Source organism: Octopus sinensis, linkage group LG3 (assembly GCF_006345805.1).
Source record: "Octopus sinensis linkage group LG3, ASM634580v1, whole genome shotgun sequence".
Classification (NCBI taxonomy): domain Eukaryota; kingdom Metazoa; phylum Mollusca; class Cephalopoda; order Octopoda; family Octopodidae; genus Octopus; species Octopus sinensis.
The window spans coordinates 24,688,916-24,704,770 of record NC_042999.1 but is presented as its reverse complement, the minus strand read 5'-3'; the positions used below and the strand labels follow the sequence as shown (position 1 = coordinate 24,704,770).

General features: G+C 38.7%; 1 protein-coding gene across 1 annotated transcript in view; it reads left to right on the top strand.

The window, feature by feature from the left end:
* The first annotated feature begins 216 nt into the window (after positions 1 to 216).
* Positions 217 to 15,855, top strand: part of LOC115209337 (DNA mismatch repair protein Msh3-like) — a 64,701-nt gene continuing 49,062 nt past the window's right edge. Inside the window, exon 1 of the mRNA XM_029777700.2 lies at positions 217 to 649. Within this exon, the coding sequence (XP_029633560.1) occupies positions 479 to 649 (171 nt within the window). The 5' untranslated portion in view covers positions 217 to 478. The remainder of the gene's footprint in view (positions 650 to 15,855) is intronic.

Here is a 15,855-nt window from a genome sequence, read left to right as displayed (position 1 = left end):
CCAAGATGCCACGCAGTGGGATTGAACCCGGAACCATGTGGTTGGGTAGCAAGCTACTTACCACACAGCCACTCCTGCGCCTTTATTAAATTCAATCTGCGGGATGTCTTCTCGCAAAAAAAAAAGAAAAGAAAAAGAAAAAAGCTGAATTAAAAAGGAAAATAAAATGAATAGAGCTTCGCCCAGGAATTGAAATCGGCTGCTAACTCAGCTCACCGGGAACTTGATTCTAGCTCTACCACAATAATTCCAAATGTTAAGTTTCGTAAATAAATCTTCATTTACAAATTATATTTGACTCTGAATCTGTTTATATTAGTCAACGATTTATCGAGTTTAAGGGGTGCATAATAAAGCTACTATTTATGAAGCGGAAGTTGATTTTCCCGGCATACTTACCATGAGAAATGGCGCTAACCATGTAATTTCTGAATAGGAGCTAGAAAGATAACACCGGCGTATTACAAGGTGATAAACAATGCCACAGCCGGCATTAAGTAAAAAGTTGAACCCTAAACAGAAAGGGACAAATGAGAAGCAGGTAACAATCTCCAGGTTTTTCGATACAATACATACAACGAAAAAGAGAGAAAATCAAGACGCTGACTGCAAAACAAGAGATTCCAAGAATGCATCTTCCCAGTCAAAGGTGAGTTTATATATAGCTGAGAGTGGGAGAGGTTATAAATATGTGCACAATGTGGTATTATCAAATCGTGATTAGTCATTTTCTTAAATACATTCTTTTATCTTACACGTTCAGCAGTAAAAGTGTTTTCGCTTGTAATTTTTTTGTAACTTTGTTTTAATATTTATTTCTGTATTTGAATGTTGTTACATGTGATTACACTAGCTTTGATCAGATATAATAATGATCTTTAGCTTAATATATAAAGTCTGGCAAGTATAAAACAAAAAAGATTTCCCTGTTTTGTATAAGATTAGATATCTATAGTAAACTGCCCAACGTGGTGGTAGTCAGGTGCGAAACCGAAATTATGAATGACAAGGGAAGTAACTCTATACTATTCTATACTCGTTCAGTTGCTATATGATACGTTCAGCATCATCCTACCTTGCTGGGACGACTCTAAGCTTTACGTGTTGCTAAGTAGGATCAAGTAGACTTTACTGCTGCTTATTCTCAAGGTCATTATATTTATAGTTTCTAATGAAGATAATGATTTTCTTTTCGCCTAGACAGTTAACTGTTGCTGAATTTTATTCTTCAGTTTGCTTAGTTCTGCATTAGAACTGGCCAGAAGTTGGTATTATTCCTATTTCTACTCAGTCTCATTATTCAACTCCACCATAATAAACAAGGGTAAAATTACAGATTAACAAACGAGTCTATGTTTGTCAGACCATTTCCATTAAAGCACTAGCACAAAATTTTCAAATCGTATTGTGATAGAAGGGATCTTTTCGGTTTGAACGGCAGTTTTTAACATAATTTCTAGGTAACTAAAAAATTTTAAACTTGTTAGAATGTGTTTATAAAATATCCTTTTCTCTTGGCTTTATTGAGAAAATTCTATGGTTTGTAAGATATTTGTTGTTGTTTTTTTCTTCAGTTTCTGCAATTTCAACCAATCAATTACGTGTATTGAGGTAAAAAAAACATTCTGTACCATATGAATATGTCCCTCGTTTAAGAAACAGATTGGGTTTATTTACATTTGTGAAAAAAAAAAGATACCCTTCCCCCCACCCCTAACCCTAACTCTAAAACAGATTGAAATGCAATAGATCGATACTAGGGTCATAATTATGGGTGACAATTTCATATGACACCACTAGAAAAAACTGCCGTTCAAACCGAAAAGATCCGATAGAAGTGGCTCGCAGTGAAAATTTTATAAATTACACATAGACAGTATAAATATGAACGTACATACACGTACATCCCCGTCGACAGGCGGTTGATATTAAATAAAGTTTTAAACACTAATGATATGCAAATTAGTCGTCCGGTTCTCTACAGCTACCTTAATTCTTGAATATGAATAAATCGGCTTCTTTGTTGAAATTGGTCAAATATGTAGGAACTTCTGATAAAAACACACTAAGGTTTTGACATTTGGTTAAGGCTATTCTTCAATTTTTCAGTCTACTGAGAAATAGTTAAATTTACTATTTTTGTATAGCATTTTCACCACGGGCCCCAATATGGTTGCTTAACCTCGATTTTGTTTTAAATATTTCTGACAGATGTATCACATAATTTGACCAAGAATCACACCACCAGCAGCTCTGCCTCTGTGTGTTTGTCCAAAATGGATTTTCACTGAAGCAGTTGATAAGCATATGTTTGGACAGTGCTCCGTTTGGCACTGTATGCATATAAGCAATACAGGCTGGTCCCCTAGTATGCAATCTTGCATGGATGACAGGCCCCACTTTTGAAAGCCTAATGCAGCCACTTATTGCACAAGCAAAATTATCACTAGATCCAGTTTTTAGGTGTTATGTTTCAACTATTTGATGGGTTATTTGAAATTTCTCAAACTGTTTGCTATCATTCCTCATTATAGACTGCCTTTCATTTTTGTTCAGTGCAAGATGTTCCAATGAACCATGCTGATGTTCAAGGACTTAAGGCTACTGCATTTTAACCATCACAAAACTTTTGTCTTGATTTGGGCTGGGGATCTTTTCAATCTCAGTCACAGATTTTTTACAAACTGTTAAAAAAATTTTTTTTAATCTATAACTGAGATTGAAAAAGTCCTGTGCTGGAAATGCTTTCCAAAAACTAATTCTCTATAAAGTAATTGCTTTCAGAAGCATGAATTCATCCAGACATGTAATCAGCCCATCAGATATGAAAACTTGATGAGGTGAACTTCCATACTAAGCAGTCAACCTATTTCAACTCTTCTGTATCAAGTGTAAAAGATTTCCAACTGGTATATACCTCAGACACTTTAAGTGAAATCTCTCCAGTATTTTAATGTGGTTGATACAGATGATACAGCAGAGATGTCATGACACTAGTGTTAAATATGCAAGACTTAATGGAAAGTTTAAAATCTGACCAGTGTTCCAAATGCAGTTGAAGTATTCTCAATCCTCAACTTGATTTTGGTATCTAAAGATCCATTCCAAAGGACAGAATTCACTACATCAAGGTCTGATCCCTTAGACAAGTATATTTGGTTCCAAATAAGTCTCTCCTGGAACACATATAAACATCATCTTAGTCATTCAGACTTTGTCTAAAACCAGTACAGGCACTGGAGAACTGGGTCATTATTTTTTGAATATTTTGTTTCAAGCAGTCCACAAGAACACAATCACCAGCATACAACAAATGTTTGATTTAGTTTTGAAATGATTCAGGTTAAAGTTAGTTTGTCTGTTAAATGATAGCCATCAAAAATGCTGAAATCACAATACTTAAATGCATGAACAATTACAACTATATTTGGAGAATAGTTATATGTTACACTATTTAATGTCGTTCTCCATTGGAATCAGTTCCAACAGAGCACTCTTTAAGTTCAAATAGGCCTTTGTAGCGGTGTACAGTTGCACAAACAAATCAACAAACTTAAACGGTCACCCCAACTTCCTAAAATTCTCCACAGTATATTTCTATCCACCATACCAACAATTTTTGCTAAATCAACAGAATGTGGTAAAAGTCTTTATTTTATGTGCTTCTCTGGCAACTGATCATATCTGTGGTGCCTATGCTAGATCTAAATCCATATTAGGACACTGGAACAACATTGGAGATTATGTATTTCTGTAGTTGATTCAATAAAAGTTTAGGTCTTCTCCCTCAAAGTGAAAGGCAGAATGTATGATGTTTGTATTTGAAATATGATGCTGTATAGTTGTGAAACCTGAACCTTGAATGTAGAAGATTTTAAAAGGCAAGAAAGAAATGAAGCATGCTTCAATGGATGAGTAATGTTAGTGTGCTGAGTACATATGAACTGAGAGAAAAGACCAGGCATAAGAGGAATCAAGTATAACATACAAGAGAAAAAGACTGTACTTGTATGATCATGTGAGATGTACAGCAAATGATTCGTGAATAAGGAAGTACTGTGTGCTCCAACTTAGTGAAACCTGTGGAAAAGGGTGATCAAGGAAGACATAGGAAAAATTGAAAAATACTGTCCTGAAGATGTTACATCTTAGGGAGGGGGATGATAAAGGACCATACTGATTGGCAATATGCATATTACGGAAGATCTTGGAAAAATTTTCCCAAACATAAAGGTAGTCATTAAGAAGCTGTAACACACATCTATGTATATCTGTATATTAATGTGTGTGTGTACACACACACATCATCATCATCATCATCATTTAATGTCCATTTTCAATGGTTTGACTGGAGCTGGTAAGTCCAGGGGTTGCACCAGGCTCCATTGTCAGTTCTGACATAGTTTCTACAGTTGTATGCCCTTCCTAATGCCAACCACTCCACAGAGTGTACTGGCTACCATTTATGTGACACCAGCACTCGTATCAATTCTACTGTGGTGAATGGGCTTTCTTGATCATAGCAAAGTGACAGATGTCCCAGTCCTTTGTCCATACACACATATATAAATATATACAGATGCAGTCATGGCTGTGTGGTTTTGGACTCATTATCACTGTGTGTACCTTGTGCAAGGGTCTTCAACAATAGCCCTGAGCTGACCAAGCCATGTGTGTGGATTTGGTATATGGAGGCTGAGAGAAGCCCATCATGTATGTATATTTTTTTTTGTTCCTTTTCGAGCCATGCCAGGCTCATAAGGGCTGGTTTCCTTGGCGTATAGGTTCCTCACCTGGACGGGACGCCAGTCCATCGCAGGTGAGCTGCAAGATGCAGGAGGAAAGAGTGAGACAAAGTTGTGGCGAAAGAGTCAGCAGAAGTTCGCCATTACCTTCTGCCGGAGCTGCGTGAAGCTTAGGTGTTTCGCTCATAAACACACACATCGCCTGGTCTGAGATTCGAACCGTGATCCCTTGACCACGAGTCTGCTGCTCTAACCACTAAGCCATGTGCCTCCACCATGTATGTATATGTATGTATGTATATGCATGCATGTATCTGTGTGTATGCATGTATGTGTGTATATGCATGCATATGTGTATATGCATGCTTGTATGTATATGTATGTGTGACTTCCCCCCCCCCCACCACCACCACCAGATGTACCCAGTGTAAGCTATGGACACATAAGAGGAAAATTAACTGAGAAGATAGCTTTCTTGTGCGGCAGATGCACAGCAGCAATAGACACCCCACAGATACTCAGAAAACAGATTCCATCACACTCCAGGGGGAGAAACTAGAAGTAGTTGATAGTTTCCACTACCTAGGTGACCAAGTTAGTAGTGGGGGTGGATGCTCAGAGAGTGTTACCACTAGAATAAGAATAGCCTGGGCAAAGTTTAGAAAGTTTCTTCCCCTACTGGTCTTTCATCATTGCCTCTGTGAGGCCCAACATGCCACCGGCACAGGTATCACAACTACAATATCCATTTAATTTTTATTTTGATGTTGATGTACTTAACTCAATAGGTCTCCTTAAGCACAGCAGGTCGCCCTATGATCCAAGGTTAGCACAGCAGGCCTCTGAGATATGCTGTGACTCCGAAGACCCAACAAATGAAGTGAGTTCATGGCTCACAGGAAAGCCTGCTGTGCTAACCTTGGATCGTAGGGTGACCTGCTATACTTGAGGAGACCTATTTAGTCGAGTACATTAATATCAAATGGAAATTGCAGTTGTGATACCTGTGCCAGTGGCACGTAAAAAGCACCATCCGAGCATGGCCGATGCTAGCACCACCTTGACTGGAGTCCATGCCGGTGGCACATAATAAGCATCAACTGATTGTGGCCGTATGCCAACCTCCTCTGGCCTCTGAGCCGGTGGCACATAAAAAGCACCCGCTACACTCACGGAGTGGTTGGTGTTACGAAGGGCATCCGGCTATAGAAACACTGCCAGATCAGACTGGAGCCTGGTGCAGCCTCTTGGCTTCCCAAGATCCCCAGTTGAACCGTCCAACCCGTGCTAGTTTGGAAAACGGATGTTAAACGATGATGATGATATTACTCTTTAATTAGAATAGTATTGACTGTGACTTCGAAGTGTTGGCCAGCTAAGCCAGCATCAGACAGTCCGATAATGGCTTAGCTGGATGAAACTTCAGAGTCACTGTCAATACTATTCTTGCTCAGGAATGATAGATTTATACTCTACAAAAGCATTGAGTAACCCTTTTTACTATAACTGAATATAAAAACAAGCATGCAGTTGGCTGTGAGCACACAGCATTTACAAGGACCAATGAGGCTGAAATGTATCTGGCATTCTAACTGGTTGCTGCTGAGACGGCCTTCAATATACATTGTGTTTTTAAACACAAGACATCTATAAGGGGTGTTATCTCTGGATGAATATTGCAGTAAATTTGCTTTCTTACTATGTATTTATATTAAGGATGGTACATAGATGATTTATATATATATATATATATATATATATATATATAGATAGATAGATAGATAGATAAACAGACAGACAGACACATGTACATGTGTGTGTGTATGTGCATATATATATATATATTATATATATATATATATTATATATATATATATATATATATATGACATATACACACATACATCTCTCATCATCATTATCATTTAACATCTGCTTTCCATGCTGGCATGGATTGGGCAGTTTGACTGGAACTGAAAAACCAGAAGACTGTGCCAAGCTCTACTATCTACTGGCACAATTTCTACAGTTAGATGCCATTCCTAATGCCAACCACTTTTCAGAGTGTATGGAGTACTTTTTGTGTGGCAGCAGCACCAACAGGGTCACTAAGTAACATGCAAGAGTGGACCTCTCATCTGAGAAGTGGTGTAGTATTGAAGGAAGTGGCATTGTGTCAGGTGTTGAGAGATTAGAGTATGATAAAGGAACAAAAAGACAGGTGTGTTGCAGTAGATGAGATACATGGCCACCCCAATTGAGAGAAGAGAGAAGATGGTGAAGATGTGTCAGGGTGTACTCTCAAGGTACAAGATGTATATAAGTTGCACGGAGGATTGGATAGGCTGAGAGGGTAGGTAATTTCATGAGTGTGGAAGGAGAATGAGAGATGAAAGGGAGGGGAATGCAATTAGAGAACACAGGTTGACTTGTATATTTTTTTTCTTTTACTTGTTTCAGTCATTTGACTGTGGCCTTGCTGGAGCACCACCTTTAGTCGAGCAAATTGACCCCAGGACTTATTCTTTGTAAGCCCAGTACTTATTCTATCGGTCTCATTTTGCCAAACCGCTAAGTGTGTGTCTATTTGAGGTTATGGTAGAAAACATTCCCAAAGTGCTGCACAGTAGGATTGCACCTGGAGGCCCATGAACTTTTTTACCATAAAGCCACACTTACCAGCACCAGTGGTTCAGTTACAGACTATTTGTGTGTTTGTGTGTATGTGTATATATCACACATGGCTGTGGTAAGAAGTTTACTTCGCAACCACATGGTCCTGGGTTCAGTCCCACTGCATGGCACCTTGGACAAGTGTCTTCTGCTACAGCCTCAGGCCAATCAAAGCTTTGTGAGTGGTATGGATTTGGTAGACAGAAACTGAAAGAAGCCCATTTGTGTGTGTGTCCATCCGTCCCACCACCGCTTAATAACCAGTGTTCGTGTGCTTATGTCCCCATAACCTAGCGGTTCAGCAAAAGAGACCAATAGAATAAGTACCAGGCTTGAAAAACAAAAAATAAGTACTGGGATCGATCCACTTGACTAGAAGTTCTTCAAGGTAGTGCCCCAGCATGGCCACAGTCTAATGACTGAAATGAGATATATATATATATCATCATCATCGTTTAACGTCTGTTTTCCATGCTAGCATGGGTTGGACTGTTCGACCGGGGATCTGGGAAGCCAGGCTCCAGTCTGATCTGGCAGTGTTTCTACAGCTGGATGCCCTTCCTAACGGCAACCACTCCGTGAGTGTAGTGGGTGCTTTTTACGTGCCAGGCGAGGCTGGCAACGGCCAGGATCGGATTGGTGCATTTTACGTGCCACCGGCACAGAAGCCAGTCGAGGCGGCACTGGCATCGGCCACAATTCGGATAGCGCTTTTTACGTACCACCAGTCCAGGGGTCCTGGTAACTGCCGGGTGCCAGTCATAGGATTGGTTCAATTTCGATTCCGATTTCGATTTCGAATATATATATTATAGCCATTGAACTTCATATTTTTGAATTCTGTTTGAAATTAACCAAACTTATTGATTTTATTTTCTTCTTTTTACCTTTTTGCTTTAACAAAATTCAGATTTGTTTTATTGATTACCAAAAGCACACTTTGATTTAGTTGTTTTATTTTACTTAATCATTTTTTAAAAATCAATAAATTAAAACTTGCATCTGTTACTCACCTTCTAGAACAAAGCATATAATCACATGATTCTACTTCTGTGTCAGTGGTTTGTTTTATGCAGTTATAAAAAGTAGAGCACAGTTTTTTTTTTCAATACATCCTCTCTCCTTTCTCCAGAAGGTAATTTAACATTAGATAATAGTTCTTTTGAATATTCATTAGTCACGCAGCTTTTTCTGATCACTTACAAATTACAGTGAAAGGAATAAGCTAAATATATAAAAATAAATAGTAAAAGCCAATTTGTGAAAATATTGTTACAGATGTTCCAAGCTTCTTTCAGGATTATTCAGTGAGATTGGTTGCCAGGATATCACTAGATTATTCTAAATAAATTAATCCATATCACCTCTGCTATTACCTAGGCATGCTACCTAAGTAGGTATATCAAATATCACAAATTATTGCCAATAGCATCTAAATTAGAATCTGTTTTTGCTACTGGAAAATTTGTTGCTCAAATTTATCTTTTGGAGCCAGTGAATGTATGTATGTATGTATGCGGGGGATTAGTAATATTTTCATAACATTCCATAGTATTTTACAAAATATATTTTACCAAATATATTCTCTCAGCCAACCTATGTCATCATCATCATCATCGTTTAACGTCCGCTTTCCATGCTAGCATGGGTTGGACGGTTCAACTGGGGTCTGGGAAGCCAGAAGGCTGTACCAGGCCAGTCAGATCTGGCAGTGTTTCTACAGCTGGATGCCTTTCCTAACGCCAACCACTCCGAGAGGGTAGTGGGTGATTTTATGTGCCACCGACACAGGTGCCAGACGAGGCTGGCGAACGGCCACGCTCGGATGGTGTTTTTTATGTGCCACCGGCACGGAGGCCAGTCAATGCGGTACTGGCTACGGCCACAACAAGGAGAAATGTTAAAAGGATTAATATTGAGGTGTGGCTGTGTGGTAAGTAGCTTGCTAACCAACCACATGGTTCTGGGTTCAGTCCCACTGCGTGGCATCTTGGGCAAGTGTCTTCTGCTATAGCCCCGGGCCGACCAATGCCTTGTGAGTGGATTTGGTAGATGGAAACTGAAAGAAGCCTGTCGTATGTATGTATATATATGTGTGTGTGCATGTTTGTGTGTCTGTGTTTGTTCCCCTAGCATTGCTTGACAACCGATGCTGGTGTGTTTACGTCCCCATCACTTAGCGGTTCGGCAAAAGAGACCGATAGAATAAGTACTGGGCTTACAAAGAATAAGTCCCGGGGTCGATTTGCTCGACTAAAGGCGGTGCTCCAGCATGGCCGCAGGCGAATGACGCTCTGGAGCAGGAGTGAAGAACAGCTCTTTCGAGAGGTTACACTTTCCGCTTATGATGTTGTGAGCAAGAATGAGATCTTATCAATAGTAGAAAGATGAAGGTAAAGTTGACCAAAACAGAATTTTTTTTTTACCCTCTGATCAGGGAGAATAAGGCAGCTCCGTTGACCATTTCTTCTCTCAGTCCTGTGAAACTGATGGAAGGAAGGGAAGAGATTATCCTTAAACCAGAAATCTAGCCTGGCTCAAATGCTTGCAACAAAGTTAAACTCTGCTCGAGGTACTTTGGTACCTCTACTAATCCACTACCCTACAACTGATAATTAATAACTAGACAGTTCTTCACATATTTTCCATTGTTGGTACCCCTGTAGTACACACAAACATTGGAGTTGATAAAAGAGCCTCTATATGATCAATCAATCTGTTAAAAGTAGCAACCAAATCTCCCTCAACATTTCACTGCATCCTTCAAAACTTCCATGCTTTCTGAGATTCGCCAACACTACACCTGATTTCCTCCCCTCCATACACACACAAGCATGTATCTGACTCATACATTGTTCACTTTCCAGACATTTGTACATTACTGCATATACTTTATATGCACTTTATGACAAGTTGTGGTGCACCTGAGCACTGTATACAATAATTTCATTATTATTATTATTGTTATTATTATCCAACAAAGTAAAAGACATTTGGTAATAAAGTCTTAGATATGTCCTAAAAAAACAGGGTGGTCATGGCTAGAATATCTTTGATTATAGGTCTGCTCAATCAAGGATAACACCTATCATAACCAACATCCCTTACATAAGCCAGCCCCTGAGAGTAAAAGACATTAGATGATATATTCTTAGATATGTCCTAGAAAAACAGGATAGTCATGGCTAGAATATCTTTGATTGTAGGTCTGTTCAATCAAGGGTAACCTATCATAATCATCATCCCATTCATAAGTCTATCTCTTAAAGAAGTTAACTTACATGAGGGATGTTGTTCATGGCAGGTTATGCCTATATATGGAATCTAAATGAGGTGATTCCCTACATCATTGCTTGACATGCTTCCCATTTTCTTAGTGGTCCAAACACAGGCCATCCTATTGGCTATCAACTCTTCACTCACCAATGCATTATTTACTTTATCTAATACTAGCAGTATTGCCCGACGTTGCTCGGGTTTGTAAGGGAAATAACTATATAAGCATTATTAGAGTTATAGCCAAAAAATAGCAAAAAAATGCATTAAAAATGGGAAAAAATGGTAAATTTTTTTTTAAATCGTTGACTCGTCGTAGACATTTTTAGAGAGTTACTTCCCTTATATAATAGCGAAAAAATGCATTAAAATGGAAAAAAATGATGGTAAATTTTTTTTTAATCGTAGACTCATCGTAGACGTGCGCTAATACCCAGAAGGGCTCGATATGTATCACGACTATAAGATACCCGGTTTTGGTTAAACTGCACCGCAAAATGTGGGAGTAGTTAGGAATCTAAATCGTAGGAGACAGACAGCACACAACCTCACTTTTATATATAAAGATTATGTAAAATGAAGGGTACGGAAAGTTACTGGAAAGAAGGGTGAGAAGTTGACTAAAAAAAAAATCCAGACTAAATAACTTACTTTTTAGTTTACCTCTACATTAAAAGTCAGTCAAACCTCTTTCATCAAACCAAGAAGAGAGAGTCTACACTGAATACTATTAAACAACTCTGGAACACATCTGGAAAATTCAAGAAAATAAGACCATTTCCTCACCCTTCGATCTATTTTGCAATCCACTTTGATCTTGGACTAATTATTTTAGCCAATCATTCCTTGTCAGAGCTGCCATTCTCTAGAATTTTCTCCATCTACATTCAGACACTGAACCACAGTAATTCAAATAAAACACCAACCACATCAATCTTCAGTGTGCAGCAAGAGCCATTGATACTGTTCTTCCCCATCTGATTTTTCTAATAGCAGGAACAAATGGGAAATAAATCACTACCATCTTTAACCCTTTGGTGTTCAAATTTCTCTATTAAATGTAATACTTTTTCACTCAAATTGTTTTGAATTAGTCATGCATTATGTTATAGCTTTGAGGTTTCAATGATGTGATTGTTTATTTTTAGAATGTCAATGTAGGTTAGGTGTGAGAGACCAGATATGGCCAGTTTGAATATAAAACATGTGGAATATCTGGGCCAGATATGGCCGGTTTAAACACTAAAGGGTTAAACTGCATCACTCAGATTGACCTTCCTCTTTAGACACAGAAAATACTTCAGCTTCCCAACTACTGCTAACCCTTAATAATGCTTAAGTACAGTCTACTGTGAAACGTTGTTCCCACATCTCAGATAGTTTTGTCCTTATACAGACATCCTGTACCACATACAAAGAAGGACCATTTAAGTGATCAGCATAAAGTCAATCACCAATACAATCCAATCTCTGCCTCATAGATATGCTGTCTAGTCTCTGTCTTGTCTTATTCTACTATAATAGCTTCCACTCCTCAACTGGCTGATCTCATACCACTTCTTCTCAAGCAATCCTCTTACTCAGAGTGTCAACTCCAGCTCAGTGCTTTCTCCTAAAAACATTGTCCCACTGGAATTCCTTTTCTCTTTATGCTTTTTCCTGGAGCTGTTGACTTGTATCTGTTAAAAAGAACATTCTCCGTCTTAATTTTTTTTCTCAAAGAGCCTACAAAAGTTAACCCTCCTCTACAAAAATCCTGCAAACTGCTTTATTTTTAATTCTTCATTAAAAGCAAAGTCTGCAGAATTTCAGACAACATGGTCATTTTTTATTCCTTATTTCTTTACTACCCACAAGGGGCTAAACATAGAGGGGACAAACAAGGACAGACAAACGGATTAAGTCGATTACATCGACCCCCAGTGCGTAACTGGTACTTAATTTATCGACCCCGAAAGGATGAAAGGCAAAGTCAACCTCGGCGGAATTTGAACTCAGAATGTAACGGCAGACGAAATACGGCTACGCATTTCGCCCGGCGTGCTAACGATTCTGCCAGCTCGCCGTCATTTTTTATTCCTGCTGACAACAACTTAATAGATTTGCTGTAATATTGATTAAGCAATGAAAATTAGTATAAACTAATGCACTGGACACAATACTTGTCCAGTCTACGTAAAACAAAATTTCATGCCAGGCTACAATATCAATGTAATGTTTCAGCTGCCAAGAAAGGCTGTGTCTCAGATTTAGGACTCTTTCAATTAAATTTGGCTATTGGAGAAACTGGATACATCAGTAATGTAATATTTCATGTTATCCATTATCATTCAAAACTGATTCTATTGTAGTAATGATGAAATAAACAGCAAGATATAACCAGTCACTAGATGTTAAATAGTAGTCAAATGTAAACACACAGCCCTGAGGATAATCAAATTATTAATCTCAGTTTAGAACCAGGAATTCTCGTTCTGTTATAGATCAATCACTGATCTATGCAATAGGTGGAATGTACTATAAACGGTTGTCATCTTTCTGCAATTTTTACATGAATAAAACTAAAAAATTTCAAATGATTTCACACTTTCTACAATATCCTTTTTATTATGTGCAATATTTGTTTTAGTTGCATTTTATGTGCAGCTTTGTGACACCTCCGTTACAATTGGTTATATATATCTACAAGACATTAAAAGTTTTTCTTTATTTTGACTTGACTTGACTTAACTTGACAGCATTCACCCGGGGTGGGTTGAGCTGGCTTCATTTATCCTCAGTGCTGCATCTCTCGCAAACGCCGACCAGGCCTGGCGATTTGAGGTTAACAACTGCGTGATCTCCAACCACTCTTTATTCCAGCGGTGAACGCTGTAGATATGGGGACCTAGGTTGGGTTCCAGATCAGCCTTGACTGTCATCAGCCAGGTTTTTCGTTGTCCACCACATCGCTTTCGCCAACCCTGAAGGGGAGCTGGGGCAATTGCTTCGTAGATGAATTCTCCTGGTTGACGACGGAGGGCATGACCCAGCCAACGCAGACGTCTCGTTAGGATGACTTGTCAGAGGGAGGTGATTCTGCACTGGTGTCGCACCGAATTGTTGAAGACAAAGTGATGCCATCGGACATGAAGGATGCGGCATAGACAGACAGAGAAAATAAAGAAAGGTGATTGAAGGATTCTAGCGACTAGAATCTTTCAATCACCTTTCTTTATTTTCTGAAGCCATTTCCTCCAACTGATTTAGATTTTGCTGTTTGTCTTCTCTATTAGCATTTTCTGCATCTTGTTTGGTGGGAGATAGGAACCTTTATTTCAATTTATCTTTCTCAACAGTTTAGTTTGTTAAATAATATCTTAATAAATTAATGAATAATGCTAATTTTTTACTCCTACTCCTGTAAAATATTGAACACATGCATAGTGGTTCCTTCATCACTACTTCCACAAATATAATGAAGTTTATGATTGAATGAAGAGGTCTAATAAGCTGAAAGTGTATGGAGTTGTCTCCCATACTTGCTATATAATTAGAATACTATTAGTTACTAAGCCAATATTTTTTCTCTCGCCACTATTATTTCTATTTAAGTTTTGATGTGAACATTAACTATATTAGAAAATTAAATCTATTAAGTTTTTAATAACATAAGTAGCTCCCATGTTTTCTGTTGTTGCTCAAAAGTAAGAATATTGTGTAAAAGATAGTGATGTCTATTGAATGCCAGATGATAGTTTTTCAGTTGAACAAAAGTAAAATTATATTGAACAGAACATTGATCGACTTAATGACTATTAAATCAGCTGACAATATTGATGGCTAATTACTTTTACCATCATTATCATCATCAGCATTAATGTTGTATACATGTTGTTGAGCCCTGGGTCAGTAATGATCAAACCCATGTATATCAAAAGTGATCCAGTCATGCCCATCCCATCTGGCTGCTATTTCAAGTGGGTTGAGTAACTGAGTAAATGTTGTTGTATACATCTGAGAGTCGTTGTTGTTGACAAATGCATAACTTATATGGCTCAGAAACCTGGACGTTATCAAAGAAACTTGAGAGGCGGTTGGATGGAACCTACACTCGCCTCCTTATGAGAGCTCAAAATCTCTCGTGGAAGCGCCATCCAACCAAAATACAAATATATGGGAAACTACCACCTGTGTCATCTCTTGTGAAAGGTAGGAGAGTCCAGTTTGCTGGACATTGTTGTAGAGCTGAAAACGAGGCAATTCCTGCTCTTCTTCTCTGGAAGCCATCTACTCATGATACCAGAGGGCGCACACTCTCCTACCCTGATGTAATCTCCAGGGATACAGGCATCCAGCAACAGGACCTCCGTAATGCCATGATGGACCGTGAAGTCTGGCGTAGCATGGTAAATTCCATTGTCTCAACCACGGTCGAACAATGATGATGATAACTTAGACTAAAGAGTCAGTGTTTCTACTCTGTCACTATAGCACATCTCCTACCACTGTGCCATGTCAGTCACATAGCACTGCCATAAAACATAAATATTAATGGCCTACTTTTCACAGACAGAAATATGCACCAGAAAATTGAGAGAAATAACAAAATCCTACTCACAATACAACCTACCATCTTTAACCCTTTAGTATTTAAACCGGCCTGTATCCGGCCAAAATATTTAATCTGTTTTATGTTCAAACTGACCAGATCCAGGCCCTCACACCTACCCTACAATGTTATTCTACATTAAGTAATTACACCATCAAGATCTTGAAGATATGAGTTACTCTTTTACTCTTTTACTTGTTTCAGTCATTTGACTGCAGCCATGCTGGAGCATCACCTTTAGTCGAGCAAATCGACCCTGGGACTTATTCTTTGTAAGCCCAGTACTTATTCTATCAGTCTCTTTTGCCAAACCGCTAAGTGACGGGGACGTAAACACACCAGCATCGGTTGTCAAGCAATGCTAGGGGGACAAACACAGACACACAAACACACACACACATACATACATATATATATATACATATATACGACAGGCTTCTTTCAGTTTCCGTCTACCAAATCCACTCACATGGTATTGGTCGGCCCGGGGCTATAGCAGAAGACACTTGCCCAAGATGCCACGCAGCGGGACTGAACCTGGAACCATGTGGTTGGTTAGCAAGCTACTTA